Genomic DNA, 16,026 nt, shown 5'->3' with positions numbered 1-16,026 from the left:
GGGTTGGTCGGGCTCAACGTTGATCCCGCCCCCCCCATCTAAACCCAGCAGGAGTGCAATTGGACGAGGCATGGCTTCGGTCATAGCTGCAGTCAAGGGGCCCGCTGTAAACCGTGCACCGCTGCAAACTAACGTTGTTCTCACAGCAGCTCAAACTTTCTCCTCTGAGGCATCAGGAAGTGCACATGCTAAATTATTTTGACGACTGGCTGGTCCTGGCATAGTCGAGAACCGAACTTTTGACAAACAGAGCTTTGATTCTCAGCCATTTGGAATGCCTGGGTCTCAAAATCAACTTATCCAAGAGCAAACTGAACCCCAGCTAGAGTCTGATCTTTCTGGGCACAGTTATCGACTCTACAACTATGAGAGCGCGGCTTACGCAAGAGCGCACGCGCTCTATTCAGCAGCTGGCAGCCTCCTTCAAGGCAGGCGAGCGCACACCCTTAAAGGTCCCGTTCTTCGTGATCCCATGTTTCAAACTTTAGTTAGTGTGTAATGTTGTTGTTAGAGTATAAATAATATCTGTAAAATTATAAAGCTCAAAGTTCAATGCCAAGCGAGATATTTTATTTAACAGAAGTCGCCTACATCGAACGGCCCGTTTGGACTACATCCCTCTACTTCCTTCTTTAATGACGTCATTAAAACCGTTTTTTGACTAACCTCCGCCCACAGGAATGCTCCCTCAACTCTACCGAAATTCGTTTATGTACTTACGCACTTCTTATAACTTACTGTGTTTACTGTGTGATGTACAATAAACTTTATTAAACTCATCAGTATATGTTTGATCATCATTCAGACAGCAGACTTGTAGGCTATTAATAAATAATGGATACATACAAGCAGATGACAAATACGTTATAATAACCGTAATTAAACTACTAAACTATACCTGTTTCATCTCTATACAGCACTCTGACTCTGTAGGCATTATTGTCCGACTCGAAATGAACACCTTTACTGAGAGTTCCTGATATTATCATCATTCCGTGAGATGAGATTGTCCTGAGAGACTGTGCGCGAGCTCATGAAGCTCCGCCCCCTGTGTCGTCCAGCAGCAGCTCATTTGCATTTAAAGGGCACACACTAAAACAGCGCTTTTTCTGAGCCCCAAAAAATGACAATTTAAACATGCTGTAAAAAAATTATCTGTTGGGTATTTTGAGCTAAAACTTCACATACACACTCTGGGGACATCAGAGACTTATTTTACATCTTGTGAAAAGGGGCATAATACGGGACCTTTAAGAAGTTTCAGAAACTTCTCGGTCTCATGGCAGCCGCATCGTCAATACTCCATATGGGATTACTGCACATGCGCCCACTGCAGCACTGGCTCAAACGCTGTGTGCCAGCCTATGCATGGCAGTCAGGCAGCTTGTGCATCATGGTGAATCACGGTTGTTTACGGACCCTGATTCCCTGGCGGGCTTAAGACTGGTACCACGAGGGCGTGACCTTGGGGGTGACTTCCAGGAGGAAAGTGGTTTTCACAGACGCTTCCAACCTAGGTTGGGGAGCGCTGCACGAGGGCAAGCCTGCCTCCGGCCTCTGGTCGAGCACGGAGCAGAGCTTACATATCAACTGCCTGGAAATGAAAGCAGTTTGTTTGGCCCTCAAAATTATTTCTGTCAAACCTCAAAGGACACCACATTTACATTTATATTTAGTCATTTAGCAGACACTTTTGTCCAAAGCGACTTACAAATTAGGACTAAATTAAGCAAGTCATCGTGAAGAGGCAAAAAACAACGCAAGAAGTGCTCAAAATATGAAGTTCAGGCATTGTTCAGAGTAGCATATGCCCGATAAGCGAGGATATAAAGGGAAAGGAAAAAAAATATTTTTTTTTTTTTATGAGGTTAAGTGCTCACGGAAGAGAAGGGTTTTCAGTTGTCTTTTGAATGTTGTCAGGGATTCTGCATTCCGGATGAGGGTGGGGAGAACATTCCACCAGCATGGAACTGTGAATGAGAATGTTCTGGAAAGTGATTTTGTGGCTCTCTGTGATGGAACCACGAGACGTCGCTTGTTGACCGCTTCTGGTAGGGATGTAGACTTGTAGGAGTGAGTGAAAGTAGGAGGGAGCTGAGCCTGTGATAGATCTGTAAGCAAGCGTCAATGCCTTGAACTTGATGCGAGCAGCGAGAGGTAGCCAGTGCAAAGTGATGAACAGAGGAGTGACGTGGGCTTTTTTGGGCTCGTTGAAGACAAGACGAGCTGCAGCATTCTGAATCATTTGTAGAGGTTTAGTTGCACATGATGGAAGCCCACCCAGAAGAGCATTGCAGTAATCAAGCCTAGAGATGACCAGGGCCTGGACGAGAAGTTGTGTTGCATGCTCAGTTAGGAAAGGCCTGATCTTCCTGATGTTGTGCAGTGCAAACCTGCATAATCGAGCTGTCTTTGAAATGTGATCTGTGAAGGTCAGCTGGTCATCAAATGTTACTCCAAGATTTCTGACCGACCTTGATGGGGTGATTGATGATGAATCTAGCTGGATGGTGAAGTCGTGCTGTAGAGACGGATTGGCAGGGAGGACGAGAAGCTCAGTCTTTGCCAGGTTGAGCTGCAGGTGATGTTCCTTCATCCATGTCGAGATGTCCGCCAGACAGCTTGAGATCCGTGCAGCTACTGTGGGATCATCTGGTTGAAATGAGAGGAAAAGCTGTGTGTCATCAGCATAGCAGTGGTAGGAGAAACCATGTGCCTGTATGATGTGTCACAGTGACGTGGTGTAAATGGAGAAGAGCAAGGGTCCAAGAACTGAACCCTGGGGAACCCCTGTGGTCATCTGATGTGCTCTGGATACCTCGCCTCTCCATGCGACCCTGAAGGACCTACCTGTGAGATAGGACTCAAACCAGTGGAGGGAAGTTCCTGTGATGCCCAGTGATGAGAGGGTGGACATAAGGATCTGATTATTCACAGTGTCGAAGGCAGCAGATCCAGGAGAATGAGAACTGAGGACTTGGAAGCAGCTTTTGCGATCGGTAGGGCTTCTGTGACCGACAGTGATGCAGTCTCAGTAGAATGCCCTTCCTTGAAGCCAGATTGGTTGACATCCAGCTGGTTGTTCAGAGACAAGAAGGATGTTACTTGGTTGAAAACAGCTCTTTCAAGTGTTTTCGCAATGAATGGTAGGAGAGAGATAGGTCTGTAATTCTCTACAAATGATGTGTTTAGTGTTGGTTTTTTAAGCAGTGGAGCTACCCGAGCCTGCTTGAATGCAGTAGGGAAAGTGTCCTGTCACAGTAAACTGACCTGTCAATCATCTAAAAATCAGTGAAACGCTTATAGATAATTAATTAAATGTACCGGCTATGAAAACACACAGACTGAGAAACTGCTTCTTTCCGAGAGCTGTGACCTTCATTACTCCCGCCACACACACACACACACACACACACACACACCTTCCAGCTAGTGACATAATTGCACTTTATTTTGCTGTAATTGTTGCTGTTTATTATTAACAAAAAGTTTTGTTTTTGTTAGGTCTTTTACCGAGATTAACTAGACAGAATTACGTTGAACTAAAAATTACAATAAAGTCTAAAGTTAATTTTTTTTTAGACCCCAATAAAACATTTAAAATCTTCATTTAAAATGAAGAGACAATTTCATTTACTTTTTAAAATTTCTATAAAGACATTTGTTGTTTAGGTATGAATAATAAAACAAACACTTGTGTGTTAAACTGCAAGCATAAGGTTAGGAGGAAAACTATATATAGAAATAAATTATACAAATGAAAAGAGCCTTAAGATAAATAAGGTTTTGAGCTGCAAATTATCTTCACATTCATTTAAAATTGCCCTGTGACATCCATCCTATGACGTGACTGAAGACAGAAAGATAAAGGAACAAGAGAAAAAGCTAATATGACAGTGTTTAAGACAGAAAAAGACATTTCCACAATAGAATACATTATGCATATTTCATGTACATTAGGGACCGTTCGGTATTTATGGAATGGACCACCAGAGGAAAATAGGGGAGGGTCATGTCTTTTTTATTCTTTGTTGAGGCGAGGGTCATCCAAAATGTTTTAGTCTAGGGGGAGGGTCACCCAACTTTTGTATTCATGAAAACAGCAAAATTTCAAAGTGGCTTGTTTTGTGCATATTTTTCCATCGCTAGCAGATGGGTCTGACCCCACAAAAGTTCAGTTTGGCGCTGTTTGACAGTGCGTGCGCGCTTCGGGGCGTACACGCTCAGAAAAAGTGCATCATGTCAGAACAGAAAGCCAATGAAATGTTTACCCGGCAAAGCTTTAAAGCACAAGCAAATAATGGACTTTTGTGGTTGTGAATAAGTGCAGTGTCCTGTGAGTAACTCTACCGCTGCATTAACATACCGGTACAGTATTGGGACTGAGGCGCCAGAACTGCAGCTGATAGAATGTGCGCTGTAGCATGATACTACCATATTTTAGTTTCCATGCTTACTGTTTCCACAACAATGTTAGTGAGTAAATCTACTGAAATGGCCACCATAACAGTGGAGTGTGATGTGTAAGATGAGAAAGCAGAGGTTAACGCCTGTTTCACACATATTCCATGTGCAGTGTGTATGCGGTGCAGGAGCAGCACGCTATAGTGCTTTCAAATATGCTGCGTTTGCAGTGCGTAACTGATCCATGGCTGTACCACAAACACATACTCACTATTTTTATTTAAAATCCAGAAGTTATCAGCAACTTTTATTTAAAAAAAAGTTTTGTCAGCATTGCGATTCTCTCTAGGATACACATACACTCTTTAATAAACTTAAATTTAAAATTGACAAAAAAAAGCCGACTCTCATGCCTTTTCTTTTGCATTAAAATTTTAATACAATAAATATTGTATCTCACAAAGAACTTGTTTTTCCACCTCCACGAATGAGACGAGTGTTGTTCATTATGTCGCCTTGTTGAGGTAAATTGTAGTTTCCCTTGCTTTACCCCAGTCTTAAAGTAAAAAATATGACTGAAAAATAGTAGTATTTAATTAAATACATTTATGGTGAGATTACTACATTTTATTTAATTAAATGCATTTATGGTGAGATTACTACATTTTATTTAATTAAATGCATTTATGGTGAGATTATTATATTTTCATGTCAATCTGTGTTCATTTTGACCACGAACCATGCGCTGTCACTTTAATTCAGCGCGTGCAGCACAGCAAAAATAGACTCGGTGCGATCTCTGCACTGCTGTATACGCACCGCACCTGGAACGCATTGCCGGACCGCATCCGCGTGCAGTGTGAAAGCTCTAACCTGTTAACTTGGGTACAGAAAAAAAGACGCAACACATACGCACTGCAAACGGAGTATGTGTGAAACGGGCGTGAGTCGTTTGTCATGGTTGTAAAAAAACAATGGCTATCTGACATCTTTGCCAAGCGCAAACCAGGTCATGCCTTTTTTCACAATCATTTTGGAGGGTCATAGAAAAATGTATTGCTGGCGAAGGGAGGGTCAAGTCTATTTTGACTATAGATCTCAAAACTCCTCCGGTAGCCCCTTAAATAAAAAACAAACAGTCCCTTAATTGATATTACATTAAGGACGTCTCTACAGTTATTAACTCAGAAAAACAAAACAAAACTATGCTTGACACACTTGAGTTTTCACAATTCCTAATTAATAATTAACCATTTAAAAATGTCAAGCTCTTAACCAGCAAGATTCTTAATAATTTCAGACAGAACCTTTTTCGTACTCCACGTAGATCATAAACCACTGAAATCAGTTGAGAAATATCAACGTTATTGTTCTTTTTGTCCAGAAAAGCCGCAGCTCCTCGTTTACTTGTATTTGTTTATAGAGCGGTCTTGTCCTGATCAATATGGCCAACTCGTTGACGTATTGCAGCAACGGTCCAAACCGGCCAATGGGGCGTCTATATATTAATTATGTCTATGCTCTCATCTCCTTATAATGGTTGGGACGGGTGGGACATGTCCCCACCACTTTTTGCCAGGGTCAATTTTGTCCCCACCACTTTTTAAAACATCTTGCAGCACGAATGTACCAATTCTACAAATAAACAAAACATCTCCAGTTAACTGGCAGAGCATTAATTTCGTTCGTTTTTTAAATAAGAGACGATCTAGCACTGAAATGTGTTTTTTAAATCAATGGATCAAAGTGCTCGCTGCCGCTGCAATCAGTGGCGCAAATACAGTGTTTTCTCGTGTGGCTCGAGCACACACCACACTGTCTTCACTTGGACGCGCGCTTCAGTCCGTTGCGGATACTCTCTATTCGTTCTGGTGAAATCACAAAACATAATGCACACAAATGTGTCCCTTCCAGATATACAACCACTGATAAACATAATCGGTTTTGATGAGAGAAAAAAAACTATACGAGAAAAAAAAAGCTATACAAGTGTGGATTAGAACCCAGAACCTCCGACACACTTGGCGAAAGTTCTACCACTGGACCATTAAGATACACATCTTATACACATACTACATATCATTAAACTACAAACCCCATGTAGCCTACTATTTAAATCTATTGCTGGACATCGTAATGTTATTGCACATATATCTGATTTAGCATTGTATTAGCAACCCCCACCCCACCTCACCCCACCCAACCCCACCCCACCTGTCCCACCCGACCTGTCCCACCCACTTTTTAAAACAATGTTACGCCACTCCCTATTGACCGGTAAGATCCTCAGAGAGCCATAACAATGGAAGAATGGAAAGAGTGTGTGAGTGAAGGTGGTTGTGAATGTGTGTAGATGTGTGTTAGTTACAGGATCAGAGAACGACACCGTTCCTCCGTCATAGTCCAGATTTACTCTCACACGATCAAGCTTCTGTTTAACACGAAAACCTAGAGTCCATCCGTACGACACACTCCAGACATCAGTGTTGAAGAAAACACTTCCCTTCCTCTGGATTGATGCTGTAGTTACTCCAAGAGTCCAGTGTTTATTCTCTTTAACCTCCACATCCCAGCAGTGTGTTCCTGAGTTAAAACCCTCTGAACCCAGAACACAGGGAAGAGAGTCAAATCTCTCTGGATTATCAGGAAGAGGTTGATTGTTCCGGCTGTATCTCACACTGGTCAGATCATCAGACACGACGAGACGTGGATCTGCAGTGTTTGGATCCAGAATCACAGGAGCTGATGAGACACAATCAACAGATGCTTTTATTCTGATCTTCATATAATGATCAACAGTGAACCCAACACAGATTATTATGAATTATGACACTCGTCCTGTTGATCAAACACATTTTCCTCTGATCACTGTCAGTGCTGTTATTAGTTTCACACTCGTTTCTATCATCATCATCAGTAAATATGGGATTCAGACATTTGTGTCCATCAAGAGAAACTGATACTTTGGGAAATTTAAATAACAACTACATTAAAAAGTTAATCGAGACAAACTTTAAATTGGCTTGAGAAAGTTTGGACCAGAAAGTTTGAAGTAGTTTGAAGTGTAAAGTAGTTTGAAGTTTAAATTAGTTTTTAAGTTTAAATTAGTTTGAAGTTTAAAGTAGTTTAAAGTAGTTTAAAGTTGCTAGGGTGTTTCTAGTGGGTTGCTAAGGTGTTCTGGGTGGTTGCTAGGGTGTTATGGGTGGTTGCTAGGGTGTTGCTAGGCGGTTGCTAGGGTGTTCTGGCTGGTTGCTACGGTGTTGCTAGGTGGTTGCTATGGTATTCTGGGTGGTTGCTAGGCGATTGCTAAGGTATTTTGGGTGGTTGCTAGGGTGTTCTGGGTTATTGCTATGGTGTTGCTAGGCTGTTCTGGTTGTTGGTATGGTGTTCTGGGTGGTTGCTATGGTGTTACTAGAGTTCAGAGTTTATTAATTTATGAGTTTAAGAGTTCATAAGTCTATGAATTCATGAGTTAAGTTAATTAGTTTATAAGTGTATGGAGTAGAGAGTTTATTAGTTTAAATGAGTCTCAGTGGCTCATATAGTATATAGAATGGCAGTTTGATTGAGTCTAGGGCTTCAATTTTAATTTTTGAAAGTTGGGGAGTTTGAAAATCTGAACATTCCGCAATGTTAAGTCAATGGGAGTTTTTCCGAGTTTTGATTATTTTTAGAAGAAAAAAAAAGTCGCGTTTGGAGTATGTAGAGTTAAAGCTCGAGTTTGAGTCAGAAATTTTAGGAGCAGAAGAAAAAGAATAATAATAATAAGTTTATTAGGATTTCAGTAAGTTGGCTCTCTAAAGCCAACTTTATAACTAGAATGTACATTTCCTTAAGAAAATGTGAGTGGTGCTTGCAGTGGCAAAACTTGCCACTGGGTAGATGCTAACACAATTAACATGTTGTGATACCATGATATACCACGTTTTAGCATGATATACCAAAATTTACCACATTATAACATGATTTGCCATGTTTCTATGATGATTTACTACGATTTACCACATTCTAGCATGATTTACTATGATTAGTATGTTGTTAGAATGATGCTAGCATGATTAGCATGTTGCTAGCATGTTTTTAGCTAGATGCTAACATGATTACCATGTTGCTAACATGATGTTAGCTTGATTACCATGTTGCTAGTATGTTTTTAAAAAGTTGCTATCATGATTAGCATGTTTGCTAGCATTATTAATATGTTGCTAGGGTATTCTGGGTTGCTAGGCAGTTACTAATGTGTTCTGTGTGGTTACTATGGTGTTCTGGGTGGTTTCTAGGCAGTTGGTAAGGTATTCTGGGTGGTTGCTAGGGTGCTGCTAGGTGTTGTGGGTGGTTGATAAGTAGTTGCTAAGGTGTTCTGGGTGGTTACTAAAGCGTTTTTAGATGTTGCTAGGGTGTTCAGGGCAGTTGCTAAGGTATTTTTGGTGGTTGCTATGGTGTTACTAGGTGATTGGTAGTTTTCACAGATGGTTACTATGGAGTTTTTATAGAGTTCTTAAAATCTTCTCTTAAAAAGAAAGATTAGTTAGAAAGAAAGAAAGAAAGAAAAGTTAGAAAGACAGAAAGAAAGAAAAGTTAGGAGAAAGAAAAGTTAGAAGAAGAAAAGTTAGAAAGAAAGAAAGAATAGTAAGAAAGAAAGAATAGTTAGAAAGAAAGATACATAGATTAGTTAGAAAGAAAGAAAGAACGATTAGTTAGAAAGAAAGAAAGATTAGTAAGAAAGAAAGAAAGACAAATTATTTAGAAAGAAAGATAGATTAGTTAGAAAGAAAGAAAGATTAGTTAGAAAGAAAGAAAGATAAATTAGTTAGAAAGAAAGACAAAGATTATTTAGAAAGAAAGATAGATTAGTTAGAAAGAAAGAAAAATAGATTAGTTTGAAAGAAAGATAGATAGATTAGTTAGAAAGATTAGGTTGAAAGAAAGATAGATAGATTGATTAGTTAGAAAGAAAGATAGATTAGATAGAAAGAAAGAAAGAAAGATAGATTAGTTAGAAAGAAAGATAACTAGATTAGTTAGAAAGAAAGATACATAGATTAGTTAGAAAGAAAGATTAGTTAGAAAGAAAGAAGGAAAGAAAGATTAGTTAGAAAAAGAAAAATAGATTTGTTAGAAAGATAGATTAGAAAGAAAGAAAGAACTAAAGAAAGAATAGTTAGAAAGATAGATAGATAGATGATAGATAGATAGAAATAAATAAATATATATTAGTTAGAAAGAAAGGAAAGAAAGATTAGTTAGAAAGAAAGAGACAGATAGATTATTTAGAAAGAAAGAAAAATAGATTAGTTAGAAAGAAAGAAAAATAGATTAGTTAGAAAGAAAGAACGAACGAACGAAAGATAGATTAGTTAGAAAGAAAGATAGATTAGTTAGAAAGAAAGAATAGATAGATTAGTAAGAAAGAAAGAAAGATAAATAGATTAGTTAGAAAGAAAGATACATAGATTAGTTAGAAAGAAAGAAAGATTAGTTAGAAAGAAAGAAAGATAGATTAGTTAGAAAGAAAGAAAGAAAGAAAGATTATATAGAAAGAAAGAGATTAGTTAGAAAGAAAAAAGAAAGATTTTAAAAAGTAAGAAAGATAGATTAGTTAGAAAGAAAGAAAGAAAGAAAGAAAGACAGATTAGTAAGAAAGAAAGATTAGTTAGAAAGAAAGATTAGTTAGTAAAGAAAGAAAGATTAGTTAAAAAGAAAGATTAGTTAGAAAGAAAGATATATTAGTTAGAAAGAAAGAAAGATTAGTTAGAAAGAAATAGACAGACAGTTAGATAGGCTCATTTTGAACATTCTGCAATGAAAGTCAATGGGAATTATCCGAGTTGTAGTCGTCATTTTTAGGAAAACCGTAAGTCGGATCAGTCTGAAAAGATATAGCAACTCGAGTCAGAACAGTCTGAAGGTCTGAGCCGAGTTTGGTGAATGTAGCTTGAAAAGTCTAGGAGGAGTAGCAATTAGAAATTTAGTCTAAATAAGTTCGTCGAAAGTTGGCTTGAGAAAGTTTGGACCAGAAAGTTTGAAGAAGTTTAAAGTAGTTTTAAGTTTAAATTAGTTTAAATTAGTTTAAATTAGTTTAAAGTAGTCTGAAGTTTAAATTAGTTTGAAGTTTAAAGTAGTTTAGAGTTTAAAGTAGTTTAAAGTAGGGCTGCACAATATATCGAAAAATTATCATTATCGCGATAATAGTATATGCGATATCCGTATCGCAGAGAGGTGTAAAAAAAAAAAAAGTATGTGCCAACTTCTGCCAAGCATTTGTGCGTTGCATGCATAGGTTGTTTATCCAAATTTGACCAATCAGATGGGGCCTTACTATCTTTATACACGTCTCCCCAGTAAGAGGAACCTAGTGGCTCAGAGCGCTCAGAGCAGATGGTGGAAAACTAAAACTAATGGCAGGTGTTGAGACAAGCGAAAATGACAGTAGCGAAGAACTTGTGGCTAAAAAGAACTCCAAGTCAGAAATATGGCAATATTTTGGCTTCTCGAGAGGAGACGTGTCACAAGTGCAGGTACTGTGTAGGTCGTGCCGAACAATTGTGGCCACGTCGAGAGGAAACACAACGAATCTCCACTCTCACCTGGAACACAACCACAGGGAGCTATATAACGAGTTCAAAAGTACGCCCAAAACTGCTAAAGAAACAGATAAGCATTGATCAAAGTTTTGCAAATGTAACTCCATATGAAAAAACGTTGAAACGCCACAGGGAATTAACAGAAGCTATCACACGCTTTTTAGCTAAAGACATGATGCCTGTTAACACCGTGAGCAGAGAAGGCTTTGTGAGTCTAATTAACAAATTGGACCGGAGATATCAGCTGCCATCGAGAAATTATTTTTCTCAAGTTGCAATTCCACAGATGTACGACACATGCGTGAAGACCGTGAGTTCCGAGCTGCGCCAAGTGGACTTCTACGCTAGCACCACTGACCTGTGGTCCAGTCGTATGACTGAGCCCTACATGAGCTTTACCGTTCACTTTCTTACTCAAGATTTTGAATTAAAAGCACGTTGTCTGGGTGTTGTATATTTCCCCGAATCCCACACCAGTGAAAACATAGCCCATGGACTGCGGGAAGTTTTAGCCAGCTGGAACTTACAAGAAGAGAATCAAGTGTCCATTACTACAGACAACGGCGCTAATGTGGTGAAAGCTACCGAACTTAACAATTGAGTCAGACTACAATGCTTTGGTCACCACTTGCATCTGGCCATCGGTGAGTGTTGAATGTTTATATTTGCAATAATTAAATGAAAACAGAAAAAGGTATAGTTGTTGGTATAGTTGAATGTAGTATATAGGCATGATTTTGGATATTATAAATTATAATAACTTATATTTCTTTTTTTTAAATATAATATTTAAAGGAGCTGTATGTAAGATTGTGGACAAAACTGGTACTGCAATCACTTTCAAATTACTGTAGAGCGGTGTATCCCCTCCCCCTCCCGCCTGACTCGAGGTTGCCAGATAGGCTGCAGAATCCAGCAGGAACGTTTGTAGCTGCAGCTGTGGTAACTAGAGCAGAGCTGGCAACCCGGATGCAGAAACACTACTGACTTCGTGATTGGTAGATAGGTGGAGGGTGGGGCATCAGGCCAAAACACAACATGACAACATCAACATCAGTTGAGGGCTGCAACTTCACTTTTTAAATGACAATATCCTAGCCGGACTACTGTTGTCAGTGATATAAGTATTTGAAATGAACATGATTTCTTACTGTCTAGTGACATATCAGGGCCATTTTATGATTAATTGAAATACATTTCTTACATACAGCTCCTTTAAGATAATGTGTTTATTTAAGAAATATATAGTAAATTGTAGCTGACTGTTTTCTATATCTTCTGTCTTCTGTTATATAAAATTGTAATTATAATATTGCAATGTTATTTCACCCTGTATGTCCTTGTTTTGTTTTGTTTTGTCTTCTCTCTTCAGAAAATGCTGTTAAAGGTGATGAGCGCATTACTTGAGCTGTTGGTCTTTGCAAAAGATTAGTGGGACATTTCTCCCACAGCTGGAAGAAGATGGCCCTGAAAAATGCACAAAAAGAGCACAACCTCCCGGAGCACTACCTCATCACAGAATGCACTACAAGGTGGGGTTCGAGACAGAAAATGATTCAGAGAGTTCTGGAGCAGCAGCGGGCCATAAGCGACGTCCTGTCAGCAAACAGAAAGTCAAGACATTTGGTTCCTTGGCAGGACCTAGATGTACTTGAGTCTATAAACCAGGCATTGCAGCCTCTGCAAGAATTTACAGATGCTCTGTCAGGTGAACGTTACGTAAGTGTTTCGTATGTGAAACCTGTACTTCACTTGATGAACACCTCAGTTCTTGCTGCAAAGGAAGAAGACAGTGATTTAACAAAGTCCATAAAGATGAAGATTCTATCTAGACTACATGAACAGTAAGTACGACAACCCAGCAACTCAAGAACTTCTGGACATGACCTCCTTTATGGACCCCAGATTCAAAGTCGGCTACATCAGCAGTGACAAGGTGTCAGACATCAGAGCCAGGGTGATGTCTGAAATTAAAGCAACTGTGTCAAAGGTAAATGTTAATGTCACAATAGAAAGTGATAATAATACACTATTACTAGATTTGATTGCAATATTTACTTTATTTCTCTATTTTAGAAACAAAGCCTAAGTAATCAAGATCACCAGGGCATGGGTCCATTAGATGTCATCCTAAAGAAGGCCAAAACATCCCTGGGCAGTTTCTTCAAGACATCCCCAGCTCCGTCGTCATCTATGGTACCATTGCACGCTGTGGAGGCTGAACTGAACAGCTACTTGGTGTCTCCCACCATAGAGCGTGAGATGGACCCTCTCACTTGGTGGCGACTCCATCAGGTCAACAACTCAAGTAAACTAGCCCACAACTGAGTAAACTAGCCAGGAAGTATCTCTGTATACCTGCAACTAGTTCACCTTCAGAGAGACTTTTTAGTACAGCAGGAAATGTTGTGACATGCCAATGCACATGTTTAAAACCTACCAAGGTCAATATGCTAGTTTTCCTGGCAAAAAAAACTGAAATAAAATTGTTTCAGTTTCACTGTTAAGCACATATGGCAGTGCAATTGCATTGTGCTGAAATATAGGTTTACATGTTATTACTTAATGTTTACATGTTAATACTTAATTATTTTATTCTTGTGGATGTTAGTATTTCCACTAAATAGTAATTTATTTAAGGCCTGTAAACTTTGTTTAATAGTATATTTTTATTTTAAAAAACAGGCAAGAAAGGGAATATTTTGTTAAAAAATGCTCTTGTTTTTGTTTCAAGATGCTCTTGATTGCATGGTTACATGTGAATAAAGTAATGTTTGAGAGTAATGCATTTCTTTGTGTTTGCAGGTCTATGGTAACAGCAAACCAGAAATCAGAATATATGCCGAGGTTTTCAGTCATTCAAAGTGTTTTAAAGTCTAAATGTTTGCACCTTGACAGTTAAAAAAAAAAAACAATTTAAAAAAAGTGAGATGAGACCTGTTTAATTGCTTTTGTTCACAGTGCATTTAATTAAATCAGAAGAATATCTCTTACCTGTTTATTTTAGTATGATCATTACATATATAATTTTTTTTTAAAATAGCTAATAAAACTAGCATTTCTCTAGGGAAATGTAATATCGCAAGAAATATCGTTATCGCAATATACAACAACATCGCATATCGCATATTTTCCCAATATCGTGGAGCCCTAGTTTAAAGTATAGTTTGAAGTAATTTAAAGTTTCTAGGGTGGCTGCTAGGCAGTTGCTAAGATGTCCTGGGTGGTCGCTATGGTGTTGCTATGCGGTTGCTAGGGTGCTCTGGGTGGCTGCTAGGCAGTTGCTAAGATGTTTTGGGTGGTTGCTAGGGTGTTCTAGGTGGTTGCTATGGTGTTACTAGGTGGTTGCTAGGGTGTTCTGGGTGGTTGCTAGGCAGTTGCTAGGGTATTTTGGGTGGTTGCTAGGGTGTTCTGGGTGGTTGCAATGCAGTTGGTAGGGTACTTTGGGTACTTTGGTTGCTATGGTGTTGCTATGCGGTTGCTATGTCATTCTGGGTGGTTGCTATGGTGTTTGCTAGGCAGTTGCTAGGGCGTGAATACACAGTTACCATGGTGATATTTACAGACTGTTTCCCAAGCGAAACAAATGAGCCAACCCCCATCTCTATATGATGTTCTGTTGCAGAGATAGGTCTTGATAAATGGTTGTTAGGATACTCTGTTTGGTTGCTAGGGAGTGGCTTGGCAGCTGCCAATGATGAAACTCCAAAGGCTGCTTGTCAGTATGAATGAACCAACTCCCATTCGTCTGTGACATTCAGAATGGAAGATATCCCTCTTTGGATTTTGGTTGCTAAGGTGCTCGACAATGGTTGCTAGGGTGTTCTGGGTGGTTGCTAGGGCATTGCTAGGTGGTCTCTAGGGTGTTCTGCGTGGTTGCTAGGCAGTTGCTAGGGTGTTCTGGGTAGTTGCTAGGGCATTGCTAGGTGGTAGCAAGGTTGTTCTGGGTAGTTGCTATGGTGTTGCTAGGCGGTTGCTAGGGTATTTTGGTGGTTGCTAGGCGGTTGCTAGGGTGTTCTGGGTGGTTGCTAGGTCATTGCTAGGGTGTTATGTGTGGTTGCTAGGTGGTTGCTAGGGTATTTTGGGTGGTTGCTAGGTGGTTGCTAGGGTGTTCTGGGTGGTTGCTAGGGTGTTCTGGGTGTATTCTATGCCGTTGCTAGGTGGTTGCTAGGGTATTTTGGGTGGTTGCTAGGGTGTTGCTAGGGTGTTCTGGGTGGTTGCTAGGCAGTTGCTAGGGTTCTTCTTTCACCTCCGTCTCTTAGCTAAGGTTAAACCATTTTTGTCTGGTAAGCACTTTGAGATAGCTATGCTTGCTTTCGTAACATCCAGATTGGACTATTGTAATTCTTTATATATTGGGATTTCTCAGAAACACATCACCCGTCTACAAATAGTCCAAAATGCAGCTGCACGCCTTCTCAAAGGAAAATCTAAATTTGTACATATTACACCGGTTCTGATCTCGCTTCATTGGCTACCGATTAAATTTCGAATAGATTTTAAAGTTTTGCTTTTTGTTTTTAAATCTATACAGAACTTAGCTCCCCAGTACCTATCTGAATTGCTTCATCCAGAAATTAAGTCAAGATCACTAAGATCGGGGGACTTGAACTTACTTTCTGTCCCCAGGACCAGATTAAAAAATAGGGGTGACCGTGCTTTCGCAGCTTATGGACCTAAGCTATGGAACAGCCTACCCCCCAATATCAGATCTGCCCAAACTCTGACACTTTTTAAAACTTCTCTGAAAATGTATTTCTTCTCACTAGCTTTTAATATACCCTGAAGTGTCTGACTTTTTCTCTTTGATGTGTATCTTTGCTGGTTTTGTGCTTGTATTGTCTACACTTATTGGCCTTGTTAAGCACTTTGGTCAACACCAGTTGTTTTTAAATGTGCTATACAAATAAAATTGTTGTTGTTGTTGTGTTGCTAGGCAGTTGCTAGGGTGTTCAGGGCGGTTGCTAAGGTATTCTGGGTGGTTGCTATGGTGTTACTAGGTGGTTGGTAGTTCTCACAGATGGTTACTATTGGAGTT

General features: G+C 39.5%; 2 protein-coding genes across 2 annotated transcripts in view; one reads left to right on the top strand and one right to left on the bottom strand.

Annotated features, from left to right (window-relative positions):
* The window catches only part of LOC311072354 (uncharacterized protein), a 193,495-nt gene extending 180,000 nt beyond the window's left edge, over positions 1–13,495 (top strand). The window contains exons 2-4 of the mRNA XM_084097319.1: positions 11,321–11,632; positions 12,361–12,978; positions 13,065–13,495. Coding sequence (XP_083953445.1) covers positions 12,826–12,978; positions 13,065–13,316 — 405 coding nt within the window. The 5' untranslated portion in view covers positions 11,321–11,632; positions 12,361–12,825 and the 3' untranslated portion in view covers positions 13,317–13,495. The remainder of the gene's footprint in view (positions 1–11,320; positions 11,633–12,360; positions 12,979–13,064) is intronic.
* LOC311072463 (nuclear factor 7, ovary-like) overlaps positions 6,226–16,026 on the bottom strand; it is a gene marked incomplete at its 3' end in the record, with an annotated part of 29,815 nt that continues 20,014 nt past the window's right edge. Inside the window, exons 6-7 of the mRNA XM_084097487.1 lie at positions 6,619–7,146; positions 6,226–6,272 (exon numbers count right to left, since the gene is read on the bottom strand). Coding sequence (XP_083953613.1) covers positions 6,226–6,272; positions 6,619–7,146 — 575 coding nt within the window. The remainder of the gene's footprint in view (positions 6,273–6,618; positions 7,147–16,026) is intronic.

Source organism: Abramis brama (assembly GCF_963993115.1).
Source record: "Abramis brama genome assembly, chromosome: 21".
NCBI classification, from domain to species: domain Eukaryota; kingdom Metazoa; phylum Chordata; class Actinopteri; order Cypriniformes; family Leuciscidae; genus Abramis; species Abramis brama.
This window is presented reverse-complemented; position numbering and strand designations above follow the sequence as displayed.